Source organism: Pongo abelii, chromosome 20 (assembly GCF_028885655.2).
Source record: "Pongo abelii isolate AG06213 chromosome 20, NHGRI_mPonAbe1-v2.0_pri, whole genome shotgun sequence".
NCBI lineage: Eukaryota > Metazoa > Chordata > Mammalia > Primates > Hominidae > Pongo > Pongo abelii.
Window position 1 is genome coordinate 19,718,527 of NC_072005.2, and position 24,622 is coordinate 19,743,148.

Genomic DNA, 24,622 nt, shown 5'->3' on the forward strand with positions numbered 1-24,622 from the left:
AGTTTGCCGTCGCTTCCATCTGGGAGCTGCAAGGCGAAGGCACGGGCGGCCTGTTTGCTGCCCTTATCTTCCCAGTATTGGGGACTCCAGGAAGTACTGTCCTCTAAGCCCCTACAATCCAAAAGAAAATCACTCCTGCACGCTCCTAGCCCCTTCAAGGTTGCATCCTGTCAGAGCATCCATCTCGCCTCGGGAGGCCGTGGTGCTGCTGCCATCTGGGTTTTGGGGGCTGCTGGATGTGGGTGGCTGGCTCTGAAGAGGCAGCATGTGATCTGACAGCAGGATGCTCCCGCCCCACCAAATGACAGCCCTGGGGCAGCTCCCGGCAAACAACTCCATTTTCTTCTCAGAGGTGGGAATGGGACCTGCTGCAGGGGACGCAGGCTGTCGGAGCAAACCTCTCTCTCCATCCTAGGGGCATGCAGGGTGGCTATGAGTGCTCTCAGGAAGGTCACTGTTCCCGAGGCCTGAGCTGAGCACTTTCAGATCAGCAGGGCTGCCTGATCCCCCTGCACCCAGCCGGCTGTCTAAGGTGCCCGAGCCTCCTCAGCACTGAAGTCTCACCTCACCAGGCAGCCCTGAGAGGGTGCGGGACAGCGATTCCTTTGCCCTGCCATGCAGGAGCCTTGGAGAGGGAAGTGTCACTTGCAAGAGGCAGAACCAAGTGAGACCCAGGTGTCTTCTGACTCACTGAATGAGGGCTCTCTCCACAGCCTGACTTGCCGGCAGTTGTTTGAAGTCCAAGGCTGGGCAGGGGTGGCCAGTGAGCTCCAGGCCGCAGCTTGCTAAAGGAGCTACTCCACAGGAGTGTGCGGGCTCAGGGCTCAGCACCCTCACACGATGGGCTCAGCCAGCCTCTCCCCCATCCCCAGCCATCATAGACTTAGGAGGAGATTCCTGGCTCTGAGGACATGGGGGCTTGCCCCCTTCTCTGGGGCTGTGGTATCACCCCAGGGCTGGATACCCCCTTGCCCTTTGTTCATCTGGTCCTGGGAACACCCTGTCCCTTGTTGGGAGCTGAGGCTGTGCCACAGAGTGGGGCCATAGGTCCCTGGGTGCTGTGCCGGTGCCATACCCACCTAAAGGAGGTCGTGATGGTCCCCAGCTCAGGGTGCAGGAACCTGCTTGTCAGACAGGTGCTGACATGTCACCCTGCAAGGCAGGGGGAGGGAGGGCTCATCTTCACGGGGGGTGGGGTGGGATGCCGTGCAGGGAGCCAAAGGCACTTAGATGGGCTTGCTGGGCCGAGCGAGGGTGGGTGGGCCAGTCACTGGGCTGGGGGTGGCTAAGGAACAGAGACCCACCAGCCAGCCCTTCTTGGGAAGCTGGGGGGTTTGTGCTCAGACCTGCACTCCCCCGAGTGGAACCTCGAGTTCTGCCATGACCTTCACCCCGAGGCAGGGGGACAGGGCTGGGCAGGCTTCCTGAGGCATGTTGAAGAGGGATGTTCTGCAGACAGAACATGGCCGTGCCGGGCCATGTCTGTGGGCCAGGCCCCAGGAAGGCGGGGGATGTTAACAGCTTGGTTCATGTCAGGTAGGGCCTGGTGAGCCCAAGATGAGTGTTTGCAGAAGGAACAAGTGAGCTGGCAGGGCTGGTGTTGTCTCTAGCAGAGCCCTCATCCCACCCTTGCACACAGCCAGCAGCCCACCCTGCTAGGCCTGAAAGAGGTGAGGAGGAAAGGTTCTAGTGGGAAATGGTTGTGTGGCTGGAGAAGGCGTTGCTGGGCCCTGCCTGTCTCCCCAAGCCAGCCTGGAGGAGGTTTTCTTGTCCCAAGGCCTCATGAGCCACAGGTCATGGTCATCCCCAACTTCCCTAGTGTGTGCAAGACTTGGGGGATCTTGTTGAAATACAGACTTTGATCAAGCAGGTCTGGGGCAAGGAGGACATGCTTCATTTATACAAGTTCCGGAGAAGCTGCCCTGCTGCTATGGCGGTGACAGCGGTGGTCAGACATTCACGGGGCCAGCCCCAAGCCCACCTACAGCCTCGCCCCCACCTGCCGCTCCCCTTTTGTGTCTGTCCATCCTGGTAGACTGAACCCTAAGGACAGAACTTCCTTTTATCCAGGGGTTCCTCCCCACTGCCTGCTGTAGCACCTGCTTTTTAAATGAGCTCTCAGCAGATGTAAGGAAGGAAGGAAGGAATGAATGAATGAATGAGGGAGAGGGGTATGCCTTTCCTGCATACCAGGCAGGCCCGTTCAGAGAACCACAAAGGTCCCAGCCTCCAAGGATGGCTCCTCCTTGGCACTGGCTGAGGGGACAATAAATATTAACCACATACTGGCCGCTGGTTGCTGAGCAGCTGAAAGCCATAACCTTTTGCTGTGGAAGTGGGATCGTGTCTTGATTTAAGTTTATAATCCCGGCCTCTCCTCCAGGAAGTTCTATGGAAGTTCCTGGCAGGTAACAGAATTTCTGTGCTTGTGAGGTCAGGGCCAGTGCCAGCGGGTCGGGGAGGGGGGTGGTGCGTGGCAGGGAGCGGGTGAGACCATTTACACTGATAACAGCCTGGCCTGCTTCCAGGGATTTTTGTAGGTCACATAAAATCTCTTGATCACTATGTTTTACATTAAGGCTTCTCAAGATGGGCAGGACGGGCTTATGGGATTTGTCCTGAACTATCACATCACTTCCAAATAAACTTGGTGCCCGGGACGGCTGCTGTGGAGTGAATGGCAGACGCTGTCCCTGGGCCACGATGCCATCCCTCCCAGCATGTTGGGCTAGATTTCCACTGGTTTTGTTTACTTTAGACAGTTTTTATAATTAAATATTTCCCTGACGTAATGCCTGCAATCATTTTGAGCCACATGTTCTTTTTCCTGAATTAAAGATCTCTTTTAGAAAGTACTGAGACTCTTAAAGCCCCTCTCCTTTAAAAAGTGAGCTTAACAAAGTTTTTCTTTTTAGAAACTTAGAGGGGCCAGTGGCCCTGCTGTGTGCGGTGTATGTAGAGGTGACTGGAGCCTGTGGTGCAGCAACAGTCCCCTGTGGGCTGGCGCCACACAGGAAGTGCCTGCAGCTCCACAGCCCTGGGGTGAGCCTGGCGCCTCCATTTTCTGACAGTACCTGAACCTTTACCTCCCTTCTCAAAATGAAGGCTGCGTGTCACAAACCGGTTGGAACTGGCCGTTGCCATGGTTTTCACGTTGGAAGGCACAGTTAAAGGGTCATGTGACCAAGGAGGGAAATGCCTTTGTCACATGACTTTTTGGTGGCCTGATTAGCATACAGGAAGTTCACTCCCTGCTGGCTGCTGGGATGCTGAGTGATCATTGATGGGTGGTGACATCATCTCTTGGATGAGTTATTGATTAGTCGCAGGCCAAGATGGGGCCAGGGAGCGCCGTGGTCAGAGCAGCCCTCTCAGGCAGCTTCAGCTGCTAGGTGGTCTGGACCCCTCGCCTGCCCTCTTCCCTCAGGCAGATTTGAAATTTATTAGACATCTCACCTCTGGAAGAAGCACACGCCCTCAATAAGATGATAAGAAGTGTTAAGTCCCTTAGAGCTTGGCTGTCATTTCATTTCAGCTCATGCTAGCCCAGAAATTGTGTCTGTATCTCTATACAAGATGCTGCCTTGGCCCCCTGCTCCCCTGTTCACTTTGGAGACCACCTGGGTGGAGGCCAGCTGCTGCAGCTCTGTACTGGAGCCTTGGGACTGCCTGCCTCTGAGGTGCTCAGTGTGTGTACACATCCAGGGAACCTGGAATTAGAGCCCTGAGGTCACCTTGAAAGTTGATCTTGGGCGGCGTGGGGCCGGCAGCAAGGAGAGACATGCTGGCGATTTGCTAAGACCTGAGTGAGGTGTCCTGGGTTACTTTAGAAACAAACTACCCGGTTCTGGGCTTCAGAATGTGGGCTGATAACCCCTTGCCTGGGGGATTGTATACTTCAAAATCGTACCTTTCTGTCCACGCCCAGGTCTCTGGTGAGAAGCTGGTTCATCAGGGCTAGGACCAGCATTCAGGTACAGCCACCACATAGCTCTGGTGGGTGGAATTAGGAGGGACCAGAGGAGAGCAAGTAAAGCGGTTCCTGAGTCCAGCATTTGGCGAGTCCAGGGTAGCATTGGTGAAGCCTTAACCTCTGGTGCTCTGTGTCTACCCTTCCCTGAGGATGCAGCTCATGGGCGTGGAGGGGACCTCAGAGGTCCCGAGGGCTGCTAGAGCAGAGTCAGGTTCTTCATCCTAGTGACTCTCCTCAACCCTGCCGGGGTCTAATTATCAACTAGACCCTGGCAGAGCAAGAGCCAGGACAACTTTGAGCTGCGGCTCCCAGTTAACTTTGTCCGAGTTTGTTCTCTGGGTCACAGTGCCACCTAGAGGACGTGTTGTGTACTTGGCTGGTTTTCCTGCTGACAAAAAAAACGGACCTGATTCACTTCGATGAAAGTACAATGAGGCCGAGGCGGGTGGATCATCTGAGGTCAGGAGTTCAAGACCACCCTGGCCAGCATGGTGAAACCTTGTCTGTACAAAAATACAAAAAAAAAAAAATATATTAGCCAGGCATGATGGTGCATGCCTGTAATCCCAGCTACTCAGGAGGCTGAGGCAGGAGAATCACCTGAACTGGGGAGGTGGAGGTTGCAGTGAGCCAAGATTGCGCTACGGCACTCCAGCCTGGGCGACAGAGCGAGACTCCATCTCAAAAAAAAAAAAAGAAAGAAAGTACAATGAACCCAGATCTTCAGGCACAGTTTGCCTTGTGCCGTCAGCAAATGGAGCTGCTTTGTTGGGGACAAAGTGCCATCTCTGGGACTTGGGTTGGGTCAGCGACACCACAGCAGGTGTTCAGCCTCGCGCCTTCAGTAGTGTCAGCTGTACACATACATCCTAGAGGATCGTTCACAGGAAGGGGAAAATCAGACTAGCGTGTTCCTTCCTGGGTCAAATGACTTGGGGTGCCATGAGCACTTGTCTCGGAGCCTGGCCCGCAGTTAGCACAGAATGGATATTCACTGTTTCCCAGTTCTGATTAATAACAGCAGCTCATCAGCCACACTCTTAGACGTTTGTGATGACCATATTTTGACAAAATAACAAAAGAGGAAAGCCTGCAAGTACTTACCCGATTGTCCCCTGGTGCTTCCCAACTGGTAGTGAGATGCCGTGGGCCGACGGTGAAAAGGGGAGGAACAGGCCTCAGGTCAAGTTCACAGGTGGAAGTGAGCTCCCCAGACCGTGGCAAATTCATTAGAAAGAAAAAGGTGTGGGGGCTGGAATCATGAGAACTGTCTCATGTTGCAGTTTTGAGCTGGGACTTACGGAGTGGGCAGCAGGGTAACAGGCAGAATGACCTTGGCATCCACGTGGGGCTGGAGGCAGCCAGCGAGAAACCAGTCCATGAGTAGATCAGGCAGGTGAAGAGTCTCTGGTCTTTGAGAGAACTTGTGTCCTAGTCAGTTTCAAAAAGATAGCCGCTGCCGCCACGTGGGGCCCAAGAAGGGCCATCTAGCACCTGGTGCCACCTTGTGAGCAAGCTGGCAGCCTGTGCATACACCCCTCGGTCTTCTGGGGACAGGTTGGCTGCCAGGTGTGAGGGCTTTGGCCTGCCTGGGTGGAGACAGAAGAAAGTCTGGTTCACGCGGGGGGGAGCTGGGCTCCCCTTCAAGGGGTTTCTACCATGGCCAGGGGCTGTGGGTGGTGGCGAGGCACACACATGCCATCAGACCCAGCATGCTGAAGCCCCCACAATGGCTAACACTGAGCAGGGCCCCAGGATCCGGAGCCGAGTGTTTACCCGATCCGAGGCACACAGTAGAGGGAGCAGCCATGTTTTCCAAAGTCACCATGTCATGCTCAGGGGCATACGCACCCTCAGCCCTGGCGACATGGCGGCAGGCATGAAGTCCCTACCATCAGGGTGCCCACCTGGGGACTGGGATTGGGCGCCCTATGACGTGTGGGTGAGAAGAAGGAGGCAGCCTGGGAGCCATGGGGCGGGGCGGGGGATGTGGAGGATGCAGGGCAGACAGAGAACAGACGGGGAGGTCTCAGCTCCCTGCCATGTGTCCACAGGGGTAGGCGCTGGGTCCAGCTGTCAAGGGCACTCTGGTCACTACTGTCTCCACCCCACAGTGACATGAAGTCCGAGAGGAGACCCCCCTCACCTGACGTGATTGTGCTCTCCGACAACGAGCAGCCCTCGAGCCCGAGAGTGAATGGACTGACCACGGTGGCCTTGAAGGAGACTAGCACCGAGGCCCTCATGGTGAGCCACGTGTTGGCGCTGCTGCCGGAGCCCCACTGTGCCCTTCCTACTCATGGCGTCCTCAGGTGGAGCTAGTGACGGCAGGGCCTCTGCTCCTCACCAAGGACGCTCCCTCTCAACCCTGTTCCTCTCGCCCCTGCAGAAAAGCAGTCCTGAAGAACGAGAAAGGATGATCAAGCAGTTGAAGGAAGAATTGAGGTTAGAAGAAGCAAAACTCGTTTTGTTGAAAAAGTTGCGGCAGAGTCAAATACAAAAGGAAGCCACCGCCCAGAAGGTGCGTGCCTGTCTCCCCTCCTTCCTGGGCCAGTAGGAGCGCCTGGCCTTGCCTTGATCCCCTCATCAATGCCAGCGGCCAGAAAGGTGAAAGGGCTTCCTTGAGGGAGTATAGGGCAAGGTCCCACTCCCCCATTTGTGGACTCCAGTGTGCATTTTGGATTTAGCTTAAAAGATGTTAAAGTGAATTTCAGTCTAGCGTATTCTGGATCTGAGGGTCTAAAGCTCACTTTTTTGTTGTTGTTGTTGAGATGGAATCTCACTCTGTCGCCAGGCTGGAGTGCAGTGACACAACCTTGGCTCACTGCAACCTCTGCCTCCTGGGTTCAGGTGATTCTCCCGCCTCAGCCTCCCGAGTAGCTGGGACTACAGGTGCGTGCCACCACACCCAGCTAATTTTTGTATTTTTAGTGGAGACGGGGTTTCACCACATTGGCCAGGATGGTCTGGATCTCTTGACCTCGTGATCCGCCCGCACGGGCCTCCCAAAGTGCTGGGATTACAGGCGTGAGTCACTGCGCCCGCCCTAAAGCTCCTTGACAACAGGTGTCAAGGAAGTGGAGCACAGATGTCTGGTGCCGCTGGAAGCATGTTTCTGGGTGAAGCACTTTGTGCAGAAAGGCCACCTGCACTGTGGGCGCAGAGGATGCCCCAGTCTCTACCATCCTCCCTCCTGCTGTGTGCATCTCAGTCCCCTCCCAGCTGGACGTGTGCTGAGCTCCCGTGGATCTCAGCCCCAACTCTCGGGAGGGTCCTGCTTCTGTTTCTTCTTCCCTGGAGCCCGAAGCTCGCTATTGTGCTGCTTCTAGATGCAGCTTAATGGGCAGCGAGGTTAAGTTTATTTTGTTAGGCTTTTTGAGTGCTCTGTTCTGGGAAACTCCTACCTTCCAAGTACTTTAGTCATTGCCTCAGTGAACCAGAAAGTAAGTGTGTCCTGGGCAGCAGGAGCTGAAGGAAGGACAGGACTCTCCCTGCTCTGGCTTGGGGGTTTGTTTTTTGAAACCCCGCCCCCCACCTCACACCTACCCAGTTAGCAAGTGGATTGGAAAGAGCCTGCCTGTTTCTTTTTTCTATTTCTTTGTCACTTGTCGAAAACTCATTGAGGGACACCAAGTCTGTCGCTGACCCTTCTCTAGTGGAACATGCAGCTTTAAAAAGTGCCCAGAGTCACTGTTTTCTCACTGAGATTGAGATCTCCCTGCCTGGGCCATGGGTCCTTTGCCTCAGCAGTGCTGCCACCATCAGCCATTCTGTCCCCTTAGAGGGCACAGCGGGTGCCAGGACACTGCGTGGGTGTCAGGGAGCAGCCAAGAAGTGATGCTGAGAGTAGGGGGTGGGGCTGCTGGAAAATCTCTTCTAGGCCCATGTAGAAATTGTCACCTCCTGCTGCAGATGGGGTCACTTTCAGCCTTCAAGCAGAACCTCTGAGTGCCTGATGCCATAGAGGAGGAAGACAGTCAGTCCTCTTCGGCAGCATTAAATCTTGGTGCCTCTGTGTGAGGAGAGGGCCCGGTGGCCCCTCACCTCCTGGTGTCCTGCTCTCTTGCAGCCCACAGGTTCTGTTGGGAGCGCCGTGACCACCCCTCCCCCGCTTGTTCGGGGCACCCAGAACATTCCTGCTGGCAAGCCATCACTCCAGGTCAGTGTCCCCTCTGCGTCTCACTGGGTGCCCTGCCGGCACTGCTGCTGTCAAGAACAGGCTCCTCGGGCTCCCAAACAGCCCTGGTCCAGGTTCTGCAAGAGGTTGCCCTTTCCTTCTGAGTAGGCGGGAGTGAGGCCCTCCAGCCCACAGCCCAGGGGAAGAAGCACACGCGCACTCTCCAAGCCCCACGGCCCAAAGTAGGCTACTGTTAATGTCACAGACAGAAATCATGGCCAACACTGGAAGGGGGCTTTCCAGTGAGTGCCCTTAGCAAGTCTGATCTCCCTTTGTGTTGACTCTTCCGGCCAGAGAGCCTCCTTCCAGGGCCTCCAGGTGAGGGGCAGAGGCTTTCTCCCAGCCTATGGCTGAGGTCAGAAGAGGCCCTCCTGCCCCTCCCTCTCAAACAGGCCTGAGCCCCCAGCTTGCTCTAGGGGGTGGCCATGCCCATCCTGCTATGGGCCGGCCAGTGTCACTTGAGAATGAACTGCCATGTTGGTGGGACTCACTCAGGAGTGAGCCCAGGTTTGCACGGCTCTGGGTGGAGTCCCTATTCCTTGTTCCAGTATTTAGAGTCAGTAGTCATCTTTGCTAATTTTGTGTTATACGTTTGCCTTGTTAGTTTGTTTGAGACAGGGTCTTGCTCTGTTACCCAGTAAAGTGGCACGATCTCAGCTGACTGTAGCCTCTGCCTCCTAGGCTTAAGCCATCTTCCTGCCTCAGCCTCCCAAGTAGCCAGGATTACAGGCACACACCAGCACACCTGGGTAATTTTTCCATTTTTTGTAGAGATGGGGTTTCACTGTTACCCAGGCTGTTCTCAAACCCCTGGGCTCAAGAGATCCACCCGCCTTGGCCTCCCAATGTGTTGGAATTACAGGTGTGAGCCACCACACCCAGCCAGCTTTTTTTTCTTTTTTTCTTTTTCTTTTTGAGATGGAGTCTTGCTCTGTCGCCCAGGCTGGAGTGCAGTGGCACGATCTTGGGTCACTACAACCTCCGACTCCCAGGTTCAAGCAGTTCTCCTGCCTCAGCCTTCTGAGTCGCTGGGACTACAGGCACGTGCCACCACGCCTGGCTAATTTTTGTATTTTTAGTAGAGATGGGGTTTCACCATGTTGGCCAGGCTGGTCTCAAACTTCTGACCTCGTGATCTGCCTACCTCAGCCTCACAAAGTGCTGGGATTACAGGCATGTGCCACTGTGCCCATCCATAATTTTCTTTAACTTCTCTGCTACTTAAAAATAAATAAATAAATAAAAAACTAGTATGTACTTCCACAAAAGCAGCAAACTTGCTTGCTTTAAAAAAAGTGGGGGGGGTCCGGTCCATGTAAATCTGGGTCTTGGTATCGTTGGCAGACCTCTTCAGCTCGGATGCCCGGCAGTGTCATACCCCCGCCCCTGGTCCGAGGTGGGCAGCAGGCGTCCTCGAAGCTGGGGCCACAGGCGAGCTCGCAGGTCGTCATGCCCCCACTCGTCAGGGGGGCTCAGGTAAGCAGGGCTGTGCACACGGGGGAGACCTGGCAGCCTCAGCAGTCATCTACCTCAAAAGTAGGGCCCTTCCCAGTCCTTGGGGCCAAGGTGCCCTGTGCCTTCCAGTCCCGCTCCATTGTTGATCTCAGTAGATTTCTTGTTCTCCCCACCCTACCCCAACAGCAAATCCACAGCATTAGGCAACATTCCAGCACAGGGCCACCGCCCCTCCTCCTGGCCCCCCGGGCGTCGGTGCCCAGTGTGCAGATTCAGGGACAGAGGATCATCCAGCAGGGCCTCATCCGCGTCGCCAATGTTCCCAACACCAGCCTGCTCGTCAACATCCCACAGGTGAGGGCTGCACCGCACCGCGCCAGGGAGAGTGTGTGTCCCACCTGTGACTGCTCCCCTTGGACCCAGGTTCTGGGGCACAGTAGTGTTTCCCCGGGCTGTGTGGCATGACCTGCCTTGCTCCCTCAGAGCCAGGCAGGGGCTTGGACTTGAGCTCCTGGGGGCCACAGGGCTGTCTGGGTCGTGGGCAGAAGTTTTGTGGGCAGACTTGCTGTCCAGCACAGGTGGGCAGCTGCTGAGAGGGGCGATGCACAGACCTGAGCTGAAGGTGGGGTCTGCTCACCAGCCCCATGGCTGAGGAAACAGCATGTGGCACACAGCAGGTTTAGGGGCATAGTCGAGGCCCAGGAGAGGCCGGTGATGGGCCCGGAGATGCCTTGGGGGGCACCAGAGCCCATGCCGCCCTCCCGGCAGTGGCTTCTTCCGATCGCCTCCTCAGCAAATGTTCTCATGTCACCAGGTGCACCTATTCTTAGCCGCACATCCCTTCACCTCTGTACAGAGCCTCTCAGATGAGGAGGGTCTGTCCCCAACCCCCTGGAAGTAGGATGGGAAGAGCAGGACCAAGGGGCGGGTGGGCTGGAAACAGGTGCCTTGGCTGACAGCTAAAATTACCAGGTCCGCAGGGGCTTTTGCTGGTGGGCGTGTTCGCTCTTTCTTCCCTCTTTGGCACAGTTTGTTCTTGCCCGCCCTCCTCAGACAAGAGCAAGGCTCTGGGCAGTGTCCCTGCCTGCTTTCAAAGGTCAGGTTCGAGTGCAGAGAAGATGGCTAGTCTTGGACTGACCCAGGCAGGTAGTTTCATACACCTGTTAACTTTTTTTCTTTTTTGGAGACAGTCTTGCTCTGTTGCCAGGCTGGATGGAGTACAGTGGTGTGATCAAATATCTTTATTTTATTATGAGACAAGAGTCTCCCTCTGTTACCCAGGCTGGAGTACAGTGGCGTAATCTTGGCTCACTGCAACCTCCATCTCCCAGGAGATACTCCTGCGTCAGCCTCCCAAGTAGCTGGGACTGCAGGCGCCTGCCACCATGCCCAGCTAGTTTTTGTATATTTAGTCAAGACAGTGTTAACACCATGTTGGCCAGGCTGGCCCTGAACTCCTGACCTTAAGTGATCCGCCCGACTTGGCCTCCCAAAGTGCTGGAATTACAGGTGTGAGCCACCACATCCTGCCCACCGTGAACTTTTATCCAGTCCTTTTTATTGTCTTTGTTTCCTGAGGGTGGGCACAGGCAGTCAGTGGCAGAGAAGGTGGTCTGCTCCTAGCAGGGCTGGGGGAGGCTGTGAGGGGAAGGAGGAGGGGAACTGGCTGGTCAGAGGTGAGGGAGGCCTGGGTTTGGTCTTGGTTGCTGAGGGGACAACAAACCAGCAGGCCGGTCTCTGGGAACCTTTGTTGGGGGATGGGACCCTGGGAAGGCATCCTGTACACCCTGTGCCCCACAGTGTGGCATTTGCAAGTCATTGGGTGTGTCCATTTTCTGGGGGTGGGGTGCACAGCTTTCATCATATTTCCAGAGGGGTCCTCAGCCCCCAAAAGCTAAGAACATTGGCATGTGGTCAGTTCTGGGTTTCAGGGAGAGCCCTATCCAGCAGTTGTGGGGCTGGTGGAGACAGTCAAGGGTCTGCTCCTGGGATCCAGGCAGGACTGTGAAGTGGCACTGGAGCGGTGAGGACTGGGTGGAGGACAAGGGGAAGAGGTTGGCCTAGGATCTGCTTCCCCCATCACCCCATGAGGACTCCGGAACTACCTCAAACATTAGCATCCCAGGGGAGCATGTGCAGAGAGGCTCATGGGGGTGCTGCGGTGAGCACCCTCTTACCCTGTGAGAAGGCAGTAGGCCAGGCCACAACCAGAGGACAGTGGCCCTGCTGGGCAGGGTGGTGACCACCAGAACCTGGTGACAGCCACATGGGTGCCCTTACATTCACATGGCGGAGCGCAGCAAACTATAGATTTTAAGTGTGTGCGGTTTATCTGGTAAACCTCGATGCACATGTGCAGATGAGCAGTCACCACCTAGGGTGGTGTGTTTCTCGCACCTCTCCCCGCTGCCCTGGCTTCTGAGAGCCTGTTATCATTAACTTTTGTTAAGGATGCCATCGTCAAGGGTACTGGTTAGTGCAGTTGACAGGACCTCGGGCATGGGGGCGCTGGGGAGCCTTCCTCTGGGCAGGCGCACGGAGCACCCTGACTGAGTTTTTGTCTTCCAAAGCCCACCCCAGCATCACTGAAGGGGACGACAGCCACCTCCGCTCAGGCCAACTCCACCCCCACTAGTGTGGCCTCTGTGGTCACCTCTGCCGAGTCTCCAGCAAGCCGACAGGCGGCCGCCAAGCTGGCGCTGCGCAAACAGCTGGAGAAGACGCTACTCGAGATCCCCCCACCCAAGCCCCCAGCCCCAGAGATGAACTTCCTGCCCAGCGCCGCCAACAACGAGTTCATCTACCTGGTCGGCCTGGAGGAGGTGGTGCAGAACCTACTGGAGACACAAGGTGAGTGGCCTGGACCCAGCCGGGCTGTTTCCGTCTCTGGCCTCCAAGGGTGCTGCCCCGTGGGTTCTTTCCAACACACAGCAGAGGCTGGGGCAGGGCTGCCTAGCCAGGATGGTCCTGGGTGGGCTTGGCAGGGACACCGTCAGTGCCACTGTGGAGTCTGGACACTGTCCTCCAGTTGGGGCCTCTGAGAGCCAGGCCCCGAGAGGCTCAGGGTCCAGGGGGACGGGCAGTAGTGGCCTCCATGATGTTGGCGTGTGGTGGGGTAGACGTGAGGGTGCACATCTGTGGGAGGCTGACAGGGTTGGCCTCCACGAAGGGCTCTCAGGCCAGTGCGGGGTTGTGACACACACGCAGAACCTTCCAGAGCCTCAAGTGCTCCCAGCTTCTGAGGAGGGAGAGGGACAGCCCACTCCACTGCCCAGGGGCAGGCTCGCATGATCACCTTTTTCGGGCAGTGTGGGAGTGCACTGTGTCCTGGGGGATATAGGAATAAAAGGACATCTACGGGGTGATCACAGCTTTGGAGACAGCTGGGCGGGTGGATCTGAGTGGCCGGGTTGGCCTCCAGGGAGCCTCTGCTCCCCAGACATGGAGACCAAGGACATTTCTGCCCACAGGTTGAGGTGGGGGTGACATGAGTAGGCCAGGAGGCTGAGTCCTCTCCTGGTGACTGCATCAGACTCTCAGAGCAGAGGAGTCGGCAGGGCTGCGAGGAGCCCAGGGCCGGGGCAGGGCCTGGGCCTGGGCCTGGCAGCCTCAGAGCCTTCCCAGCACAGACTTGGGAGCAGCGGGGTGGGTGTGTGCAGAGAAGCACCTCCCGCGCACTGCCCAGGATGCAGAGGGAGGAGGGCATGGGTGCCAGGTCGAGCTGTGCCCTCAGTGCCTAGGGTTGGGAAGATGCTCTCCCCACTCCCTTAGGGTACTTTGGTGCATCAACTAGTGCCCCTGTGTGGTTGCACCCAGGGTCCCCAAGAGGCAGAGCTCTCCACACTTGGGCGGGGCTGGGCCTGGTGCAGCCTCAGAGTGGCCCTCAAATGTAGAGTTGCTTGTAACCCACTCCCTTGCCCCTAAGTCACTCTCGTAACTCCTGGCCACAGGATGGTACTGAGACTAACTGTGCAGCATGCCCCAAGGGCATGGCCTCCAGCTCCCAGCTGCAGGAGGGACCTGAGGGAGCTGTGGGGAGGTGAGGCTCTGACACAGCCCGGCTGGTGCCTTTTCGACAAGGTGATGTCAGCAAAAAAGCCACCTGGGGCTGCTGTAGGAAATGAGGGTTGGAGGCCGAGTTGGGACCAGTGCCCCTCCTTGCCCCTGCCTGTGCGGGCATCCGCTCTCCCAGACCAGCCTGTCTCTGCCGTTCCCTCATCAGGGCTCAATCTCCCTCTCCTGTTGCCAAGGACAGGACCTCACTGTGGGAGGGACTTTGAGCCCTGCTGGAGGCATCTCCTGACACCTCCCAGAGCCCCCAGCCTTGCGCCATGTCTGGTTCTGGCGCCGCTCGCGCTGGCCATGGGTTGGACATGTGCAAGGAGATGTGCCGTTGTCACCAGAGCATGTAAGCTGCAGGTGGTGGTCTCATGGGCCAGGGGCTTAGAAGGAGCCAGGCCAGTCCAGGCAGGAGAGGGAAGGCCAAGGGTCTCGCCACATCCGTCTCCCCACCCCCCAGCCCCTGCCGTCCTCTGACATTGTCTGTGATGACCAAGAGCAATTAAGGCCCGTAAGTGCTGAACACAAAAAAGGTGGGCACAAATACGCCCAGACCTCACACCTGAGCACATGCTTCATGTACATTTCCCCAGCTACCTCTTGCAGCCCCCAAGGAGACTCTGCATTCTGTCCCCCAGACAAGGGGACCAAGGCCTGGGGCCTGTCCCGGGTGTGAGTCCTGCCCTGCCACTGGGTGACAATGTGATCTACAGGTCACTTGGTCTCTCTTGGCCTCATTTTCCTCATCAGGACATGGAGCATTTGGGGGTTCCCCCTCCGAAGAATGAACTGAGCACGTCAGCACCCACAAAGCACTTGCTGGGTGAATTGCCTGTCACCCTTATTAACTCGTACACAAGCAAGGGTGTCCACCACATTGAGGCAGGGCTTGGCATGGTCCCTGCTGGTCCTCAGTGGTGTCATGTCCAGCGATGGGTGGGACAGGAGGCCGACATTTTCTGAAGCTGTTCGGCGTTGGCCGGCCCCGTGTCCACATGTCATTGGTGCCCAGTAGGCATTTGCAGAACGGACAGACGGTGGCGACTGAGACTCCAGCATCCTGGGCTGGGGGCGGCCAGGGCCCTGACTGTCGTCCTGTCCGTCTGACGTGAGCCATGTGCTGTCTGCTTGCAGCAGGCAGGATGTCGGCCGCCACTGTGCTGTCCCGGGAGCCCTACATGTGTGCACAGTGCAAGACGGACTTCACGTGCCGCTGGCGGGAGGAGAAGAGCGGCGCCATCATGTGTGAGAACTGCATGACAACCAACCAGAAGAAGGCGCTCAAGGTGGAGCACACCAGCCGGCTGAAGGCCGCCTTTGTGAAGGCGCTGCAGCAGGAACAGGAGATTGAGCAGCGGCTCCTGCAGCAGGGCGCGGCCCCTGCACAGGCCAAGGCCGAGCCCGCCGCCGCCCCACACCCTGCGCTGAAGCAGGTGAGCCTGGCCTGCTGCCGGCAGTGCCGTCCCTAGGAGGCAGAAGCCGTTCCGCGATCCGCCCCACGCCTGCGCTGCGCCGCCTGATTGTTAACTGCGTGTCTAAATTGCACTTAATGGTGGTGTTGGGCGGCAAAAACACTAATTTGCAGTTTCTTTAGACTTTGTAGCTCTCACTCACAGGCTGCCGGCTGACAAGTACTGCTTGTCTCCAAGGACTTTTCTGAAAGCCACGTTGAGATACCAAGGGGCGTTTGGAAAAATGTTCTTGCTAAATTTGGAGAGGAACAAGTTTGAAATCAAGTTTTTTGTTCTCGTGTTGTTTTATTTTAATGCTTCTCCTTCCCACCCTCTTGTAGACCCGAAGCTCCCTTTTGGCAATTTTTGTTTTCTTGGAAGTTTTTTGCAATTCACTAAACACATTTTCTCAAGATCCCCACTCAGCGCCTAAAGTCCCCGGGGGACGGGCCTGTCCTGTGGGGCTCCCCCTCGGTCACCCTGGGCCAGCCAGCGGACCGCACTGACTTTGCTTTCAACCCCCGTTTGTGTAGGTCATAAAACCCCGGCGTAAGTTGGCGTTCCGCTCAGGAGAGGCCCGCGACTGGAGTAACGGGGCTGTGCTACAGGTCAGAACCGCGCTAGGCGCTGGGAGCCTCGCGCCCCCACCGCAGCCCGTGACCACGTCAGTCGCCGACTGTCACGCTGCCTCTTCTGTCTGTCTCTCCCTCTGTTTTCTGTTTCTCTCTCTCCCTTCCCCCACCCCTCTGTGTAACTTACCTGGTCTCCTGATTTTGGACTTTAGGGACCCCATGTGGGTGGGAAGAGGTCAGCCAGAGCAAGGAGAGGCTGCGCTGAGTGTCTCGCCCGCTGCTGTCTTTTCCCTGCATGAGCCATCACCCCCTCTCTCCACTGCAGGCCTCCAGCCAGCTGTCCCGGGGTTCGGCCACGACGCCCCGAGGTGTCCTGCACACGTTCAGTCCGTCACCCAAACTGCAGAACTCACCCTCGGCCACAGCCCTGGTCAGCAGGACTGGCAGACATTCCGAGAGAACCGTGAGCGCTGGCAAGGGCAGCGCCACCTCCAACTGGAAGAAGACGCCCCTCAGCACAGGTGGGTGACCTCCACAGGGCTCCCCAGGGGACCTGCCCATTGTGGGGTCCACCCTTCCTTAACCTAAACAGAGGCACATGTGCAGCGGGTGAACCCCCAGGCCCGCTTCCCAAGCTCAGCCTCCTCGGACTCTGGCTTTCTCTCCTGCCCCTCACCAGGATACCCTGAAGAAGTGACAGCCCCGAGCAGATAGGAAATAGTAACCACCCTCACTCTCTGCACCCAGGCTCAGTCTTTGACTGACAAAACATGGGCCAGGCCTGGCTCAGAGGGTGCCCCCACAGCCATCCATGTGGACTCTTGTCAGCACACACCCCTATCTTGCCCACTCAGGGTTCCCCTTTTCTCTTTGTGCCGCAGTGAACATCTTTTTTCTGTCATTGTGCCATCCATGCTGCAGTCACACAGAGTGGTGCAAAGTAGAACAGTAACGCGGGGCAGGGGGTGTGCCCAGGGCAGGGGCTGGCTCACCCGGGGCAGGTAGTGGAGGCCTTGCCGGAGACAGTGTTTGAAGAACAACCAGTGGGGGTGAAGGTCCTCCAGTGGGCTCTCTGGAGTCAGCTGCGTCCCCACTGTCCCTGGCATGGTCCTGATGGCCTGTTTATTTTCTCATGTATGTGTTAACATTAGAACAAAAGTGTTATATTTCTTGTGTCAAAAATGGGGAAAGAAAAGGTGGTCAGGAAGGGCCAAGTTAAGGAGATGGGCACCCTCTGGGAGAGGAAGCAAAGTGTCCCACATGCACCCTGAAGCCTGTGCCCTTGCAGATACGAGAGGACAGTCAGGAGACAGGCCCCAGGTAGAGTGGGGGTGGGGGGAGCCTGAGAGCCTGCTGAGCCTGCCGCTGTCCTAAGTGAGGGGCATGCCCAGGTGCCAGGCTCTGCAGGGGCAGTTCAGGAAAGAGCAGATGTTTGGCTGCAGAGGAATCCAGGCAGTCTGGATAGTTGAGTGTGTTTGTTGTCAAACCAGCCAGCCAGACGTTCTGCTCAGCAGGTTTAAGACAGCTAAAGACTCACGGGCTGGTCAGAAATTACTCTTGTGGGAAGTTTGAAAGGATAAGAAAGAAGTAGGAGAAGTCAATCAGTGTGTGCATGTGGGCATGGTGGTGGAAGCCATCTGGAAGCCGTGTGTGTGTGTGTGTGTGTTTAAAGTTTGAAAGGGAGCATGAAGGCATCAGTAGTTGCTGTGTCTGATGGTAGGATTAGAGGGAAAATAAATAGTTGAAAGCACCATTTCCTAAAAGAGTTACCACGGGGGTTTTGAGAGAGCGCCTGGCAGGACCCAGTTGCCAGGTTTCTGGAGTGCTGCCCTTGCACACAGGGATGATTCCTAAGAACATTTGACCTGGGAACGCTTCTTCCACAAAATGTATTAGCCACCACTAAATATACTCTTAGGGCCAGACATGCTGGCTGTCACCTGTAATCCCAGCACTTTGTGAGGCTGAGATGGGAGGATTGCTTGAGCCTAGGAGTTTGAGACCAGCCTGGGCAACATGGTGAGACCTTGTGTCTACAAAAAAATAATTAGCCAAGCACATGGCATGTGTCTGTGGTCCCAGCTACTCAGGAGGCTGAGGGAGGAGGATCGCTTGAGCATGGGAGGTTGAGGCTGCAGTGAGCACTGATTGTGCCACTGCACTCCAGCCTCGGCAAGAGTGAGACCCCATCTCAAGGGGTCTGGGGCAGCTCTTACCTCCAACTCTGGCCAAAAATTCTGCGTGTGCTGGGTGGGGACATTTATTTATTTTCCAATTATAAAAGTGATATTTGTCCATCATGGAAATTTGGAAAATACAGAGAGAAAAGACTGTGGCAACGGCTTGTATTTCCCCCCCCAGGTGAACAAATGTTAGGTTTAAGGGTTTTCCCCAGTGTCTCCCCTTCACTTGAGGGTCCTTTGTGGAAATGTGTGTCTTGCGTTGGCTACTTTGTGTGTTAATGAGAGACCCTTACTGGACGCATTAAAATTTGAGCTGGGCACAGTGGCTCGTGCCTATAATCCCAGTGCTTTGACAGGCCAAGGTAGGAGGATTGCTTGAGGCCTGGAGTTTGAGACCAATAAACAACAACAACAACAACACTTGAGGATAGGAGATAGGTTTTTTCCTTTTTTTTTTTTTTCTCTTCTTTTGGAGACAGCTTCTTGCTATGTTGCCCAGGCTGGAATGCAGTAGTGCGATCATAGCTCACTTGTAGCCTGGATCTCCTAGGCCCAAGCAATCCTCCCACCTCAGCCTCTGGAGTAACTGGGAATACAGGGATGTGCCATCATGTCCAGCTGATATTTTTTTTTAGAGATGGGGCCTCACTATGTTGCCCAGGCTGGTCTCTATCTCCTGGCCTCAAGCAATCTTCCCACCCCAGCCTCTTAAAGTGCTGGGATTCTAGGCTGAGCCTCCGTGCCCAGCTAAGATAGTTTTTCATGGCTGCATAGTATTCCATCCTGCATTATTGTCCTGTTGCACACATTTGTTTATGGCTTTCCACTGTTCTAAGCAACACCGTGGTCAGCGCCTTCATTTCTGTAGAACGTAGGTGGCTGCTCACCCTCTGATGATTGCCCCACACTTGGGATTACCTTGGCAGAGCCTGGGAATGTCAAGGCCATTGAGTTGCTGCCTAAATACTCTTCAGCTCTGGGGCCTGGGATTTGAAACGTTGATTGAGTAGTGTGGGCGGGTTCGCAAGGGCTCCTGGGTCCTTAGTCTGTATTGGGGCTGGGGTCTAGGCAGCTATGGCTGGGCTCCTCCCAGGAGCCCTCCTGACGAGGGCCTTCTCGGCTGGTTGCTCTGTTCTATTGCAGGCGGGACCCTTGCGTTTGTCAGCCCAAGCCTGGCGGTGCACAAGAGCTCCTCGGCCGTGGACCGCCAGCGAGAGTACCTCCTGGACATGATCCCACCCCGCTCCATCCCCCAGTCAGCCACGTGGAAATAGTGCGAGCCAGGCCCCGTGGAAGACGGGCTCCCTCCTCCCCCACCTGGCCCCCGGTCTAGAAGGACCCACTGCACCACCCTCCGCTGGCTCGGGAAGACACCGTGCCTGCCCCAAGAGCAAGCACCGGCCATGCTGCAGAGGCGAGACCTCAATTCTTGGCTGCAAAGTTTCATCAGGGCTGGGGGGCTGGTGCCGCCTCATTGGCAGACGAGGATCATTGCTGGGGGACCTTTCCCATGGGCTTTCTTCCTTTCTCTCTTTGCCTTTAGTTTGCCCGACACCAGCAGAAAAGTGGACCTTGGGGGCTGGTTCTGCTCCTGGCCCCCTTGTTCGGCCCCTGCCGGCACACGGGCGGCTCACCCTGGACACTGTGACGCGCATGGGCAAGGCCAGCGCCCGGGGCTTCTGAACCGAGCGGGGTGTTTTGTTTTTTTGCTTTTCCCTGTCTTAGGCTCCCAATCTTTGACTGCCTTCCCATGGCGATCTATAAGTTGAAAGATTTTTTTTTTTTTAATCACCTCATGATGATGGAGTTAAAAGTAAACCGTGCAGACCCTGGGGTCCCTGTTGTGCACTGCATTGTCCCGCTGGCCCTGTGCCCTGGAGGGTGGGCGGCTCATGGTGCCACAGCCCCTGGCAGGGACGGCCGGCCCGCCCCAGTGACTGACTGACAGATGCAGGGATGGCCGAGGCAGCCCTCGCTCCAGCCGAACACCTCCATTGCTGCTTGTTCTGGAGACCCCCGCCCCCGGACCTCCCAGACTTAGCAGAAGAACAAACTGAAGAACAGACCCAGCCAGAGAAGCAGGGATTCCAGAAGCTGCCCATGAAGGGAGAAGGAGAGGATCCGGTCGGCAGCAGCCCCGAGCAGGAAGCTGGAGGGGAGATTGTTGCGGGGTTTTTCTGTTGTGGTTTATTTTATTAAATTTTTTCCTTTTTTCTATTCATTTCGATGGACGCAATCTTAAGCCACCCTGGCCTTGCTCCTTGGAGGTGAGCGTGCACAGGTGTGTGCAGGTCGGGAGGTGCCGTCCAGGTGTGCGGCGAGCCGCCGCGCACAGATGTCAGGATTTCCGTTTGGGTCTAGTTTAGAACCTGTCCTTAAACCTAGGGGTTGCTGTCAGGATTTGCTTTCAGACTTTTTTTTTTTTTTTTTTGTAATTCCCTTTAGAGTCTACAAAAATGTTTTTAAAAGGATCAGGTCTGCTTTTAGTTTCATTTTTGTTTCTTTCCCGTCCCACTCTTTAAAAACTGGTTCCATGAGGAAAGTCAGAAGCCGTTCCGTGTCTCTTGCAGGCTGGGCCGGCTTCATGCCAGTGCGAGGGCGTCCCGTGCCCACGTACATACGTATGTCTCCATGAGGACTGGGTTCCACCGGTCCCAATTGAGCTCCAGCCCTGGTTTTCCTACCCATGCAGTTAGGGACTTTAATTTAAATTTTTTTTTGTAGGGCCGCCGCCTTCAAACACAACTGCTACAACATTCTAATAAAGGCTCATTTAACCCCCAGGCTCCTGTTGTGTGAATATCCTCAGTCTGTAGGAAACTTTTGACACACCATAGAAGACCTAGTTTTGGAAAACAATCTAATTTTTTGTTGTGCAAATCCCCACATTTCTCACTAATTTTTGTTTTTTTGTGCATAACTTGGATGGGCTGAAGGAGGTGAGGACAGGTTGGGGAAGGGTGGCTTTCATTCCAAGATCCAGGGATTTGGGGAAAAGGAAGGAATTTGATGTTTTTTGGGGTGGGAGGGAAGGGTGTGCCTTTTACACCAAAAAAAAAAAAAAAAAAAAATCAAGAGTATGCAAGCATTTCTATGCCTCGCATTTTTCTGTGTGCCTGGCAAATAAATACCTGTCTCCTATGACCCTGAGCTGTTAGCCCTCTCTGTTCCATGATAGGGGCCAGATCTTCCAGCTCCTCCCAGAAGGAGCACCCAGGCTGGCTTCCCACTGAAAGCCCTCCCCGGCGAACCAACCTCAGTTCTATGCAGTGGCTGGGGATCAGGCATCCAGGCTGAAGTCACCTCTGCCTGCTCCAGCTTGGGTCAGCTGGGTCTGAGCAGGGGGCCAGATCCGAGCCGCACCCGCCGGCCCCCAGCCCCAGCTCCAGCTCCTGACCTCTCCCATCCTGGCCTGGCTGTTCCTCCAGGGCTGATGGCTGTCAACCCATCCTTGTGAGTTCATATGGACTGCTGCCCCTCGAAAGGGAGAGGGTCGGCCCCATGTCCCCAGGGAGTATTCCATCAGGGACAACGTACATACTGTGATGTAAACTTTTTTTTTTTTTTTCAGGGGGCAAAAGTGTGAGATGCCTTAATCTTTCCTTCATTTCTGCTGTCTCGAACACTCTAGCCCATTATTTCCTTTCAGTTCCTTGCAGCATAACCTCTATGATAAGCCCCAAGCGGGTTGTTGTATTATGACGTTTATGCTGTTCCAGGTGAAGGCATTATTAAGTACCTCTCTGGGTGTGGGGTTTGGACGCACCAGGTTAGCTATTGATTGATGTTAAGGGTGTTCTACCCGCAGCAAAGCACACCCTCAAAACCGGGCACTGCCTGGGTCCTGGTCCCCAGAGCCCTACCGGGATCAGGTTCCTGCAAGCCGTCAGAATGTGGGAGTCCCCAGCCCAACTGATTGTAACTGTCCCGTTATCTGTGACATGAACCTCCAACAGCACCTGGCAACAGTTCCCTCTGTCGGCTGCTCTGTAGACAGGGCTGGAGAGATCTCAGAGTTCACACCTCGCCTGTTGTAGGGGAGGTGGGGGGTAGGGTTTGGAATGGCCAAGTGCCCTTGGAACCTCCCACAGCTACGGCCATCCTGATATCCCAGGAACTCCACGGTGACATCAGGAACCACCCCTCTGACGAGGTCTGTAGCGGCCCTTCTCAGGGTGGAACAGCCCACAGTGCTAGTGGCGCCTGTACTCCACAGACCTCGGTGAAGCAAAAGCTTCAGGGCAGAGGGAATGAGGCGACCCGGTGGCAGCCCCACTGGGCCCCGTGGCTCCCGCCCTCCTATTGGATGTAGAGGCAGGGGAGAGACTTCTCTATACAAATATCTTCATCACAGAAGGGATGATCCTTGCTGCTCTGCCGTAGGGTTTTTGATGCCGAGCTATGCTGCACATGATGTTAACCTAAAGAACTTGGACTGAGCTTTTAAAAAAGGACAGCAAACAATTTTATAATCCTTAAAGTGTAATAGACAGTTACACTAGTGCAGGGTATTGGGGGGCTCTTCGGGGGTGGAGGCTGTCACTTGTATTTATTGTGACTCTAAATCTTTGATAGTAAAACAAATGTGAAAAGAAATGTTTGCCACCAGATGGAAATAGAAGTTCCAATAAGCAGGCTGGAATGGGTGGCTATACGTTGTATCACGAGGAAGTTTTAGACTCTGAAGCATAATAAATGGATGATGTGTCAACTGGACTTTTCTTTTGTCCCTTCTGCCCTGGCTTCTCTGTATCGTTTCGTCCTAGCTTCCGAGGCAGGTTGGAGGGAGATGGAGGATGACCCTTTGTTAATGAGAGAAGCAAAGGGCGGGGTGCACCTGCTGCTGGGGCCTCACTGTGGGGGTGGAGTCCCCACGGCTCCTCTCCTCTGGAGCTTTGTGGCAAACTTACCCCATGGGCTGGGAGAGAGGAATGAGAATCTCAGTGGGGGCTGGGTTTGGTGGCTCACATTTGTAATCCCAGCACTTTGAGAGGCTGAGGTGGGTGCATCACCTGAGGTCAGGAGTTCGATACCAGCCTGGCCAACATGGTGAAACCCCATCTCTACTAAAAATACAAAACTTGGCTGGATGTGGTGGTGGGTGCCTGTACCCCAGCTACTTGGGAGGCTGAGGCAGGAGAATCACATGAACCCGGGAGGCAGAGGTTGCAGTGAGCCGAGATTGCACCACTGCACTATAGCCTGGGTAAGAGACCGTAACTGTCTCAAAAAAAAAGAATCTCAGTGGAATTTGCTTGTGTTTGCCCTATCAGCCTTCACGCTAGAGTGGTGGGTTTTCCTGGAGCAATTTTCAGGCTTGGGGCCTCGATGGGGTCTTTGCTGCAGGATGTGATATTACAGATGTGCAATCTAAGCACAGAGTCACCAACCTGGATCCAAAATGAATGACTTCCTGGCAAAAATGTGTTTTCAAGTGTTGATAGTTTCAAGTTTTATTCATAAGGTGAGACCTGGGATCATTTTGCTGAATTTTAATGTGCATAAAACATGACCCTGTTTTCCTAGGTGCTATTTGAGGCAGGGTCTCACTCTTGCCCAGGCTGGAGTGCAGTGGCTTGATCTCAGCTCACTGCAGCCTCAACCTCCCTAGGCTCAGGTGATCCTCACATCTCAGACTCCTCAGTAGCTGGGACTATGGGCATGCACCAACATGCCCAGCTAATTTTCGTATTTTTTGCAAAGACACATTTTTGCCATGTTGCCCATGGCTGGTCTTGAACTCCTGGGCTCAAGCAGTCCTCTCACCTTGGCCTCCCAAAGTGCTGGGATTACAGGTGTGAGTCACCACACCTGGCCCTGTTTCTTGTCTTTGAAGCATCCCTGCCTCCGGCCTGGGAGCTCATACCTTCCCCACAGCTCCCAAGTGCCTGGTCTTACGGGCACAGAGCTGGTAGAGGACGTGGTAGAATCTGAACTCCAGCCTGTCCCACTCCACCTGTGACACATCTAGACTGGTGTCCCAGACCCCAGTACTGACCATGATAATTTTTTTTTTTTTGAGACAGGGTCGTTCTGTCCGCCAGGCTGGAGTACAGTAGCGCGATCTCGGCTCATTGCAACCTCCGCCTCCCAGGTTCTAGCGATTCTCCTGCCTCAGCCTCCCGAGTAGCTGGTATTACAGGTGCCGCCACCACCATGCCCAGTTAATTTTCAGTAGAGATGGGGTTTCACCGTGTTGGCCAGGCTGGTCTCAAACTCCTGAAGTGATCCACCAGTCTCAGCCTCCCAAAGTACTGGGATGACAGGCGTAAGCCACTGCACCCAGCCACTTTTTTTTTTTTTTTTTTTTTTTTTTGAGATAGGCTCTCTGTTGCCCAGGCTAGAGTGCAAAGCACAATCATAGCTCACTGCAGCCTCAAACTTGGGCTCAGGCGATCCTCCCACCTCAGCCTACCGTGTAGCTGGAGCCACAGGCTTGCTACAGGCATTTCTTGCTTGGCCTGAGAAACATTCCTATGGGGTGCTGTCTCCTGGGCTTGGCTCTTGGTCCCTCGTGAGGCTCTGCTTCCCTGGATTGGGCACAGGCTTCTCAGTGCAGTTGGGGCAGATTCAAGGGGTGGTCCTGGGTCGTGGTCTCAAATAGCCTCTCCAGCTGAGGAAATGGGACACTCCCCTCGTCCCTGACATCTTGTCCCCGACATCTCATCCTCTCTGAATTGAGCCTTGGGTCTGTGGCCACATGGCAGGCAGAGACCCTGACCCCATCTGCTCCCACAGATTCGTCGGTAGAT

At 55.4% G+C, this 24,622-nt stretch overlaps 1 protein-coding gene across 19 annotated transcripts in view; it reads left to right on the forward strand.

Annotated features, from left to right (window-relative positions):
- Positions 1–20,653, forward strand: part of GATAD2A (GATA zinc finger domain containing 2A) — a 121,517-nt gene extending 100,864 nt beyond the window's left edge. For 15 of the 19 annotated variants that reach the window (XM_024236489.3, XM_024236483.3, XM_063719390.1 and 12 more), the window contains 10 exons: positions 6,088–6,220; positions 6,363–6,494; positions 8,043–8,132; positions 9,495–9,626; positions 9,792–9,959; positions 12,176–12,455; positions 14,799–15,097; positions 15,649–15,723; positions 16,013–16,208; positions 19,014–20,653. In XM_024236489.3, the coding sequence (XP_024092257.1) occupies positions 6,088–6,220; positions 6,363–6,494; positions 8,043–8,132; positions 9,495–9,626; positions 9,792–9,959; positions 12,176–12,455; positions 14,799–15,097; positions 15,649–15,723; positions 16,013–16,208; positions 19,014–19,144 (1,636 nt within the window). In that variant the 3' untranslated portion in view covers positions 19,145–20,653. The remainder of the gene's footprint in view (positions 1–6,087; positions 6,221–6,362; positions 6,495–8,042; positions 8,133–9,494; positions 9,627–9,791; positions 9,960–12,175; positions 12,456–14,798; positions 15,098–15,648; positions 15,724–16,012; positions 16,209–19,013) is intronic. The other 4 variants (XM_054538775.2, XM_063719388.1, XM_024236491.3 and 1 more) reach the window with 1 other exon arrangement.
- The last annotated feature ends 3,969 nt before the right edge of the window (positions 20,654–24,622 follow it).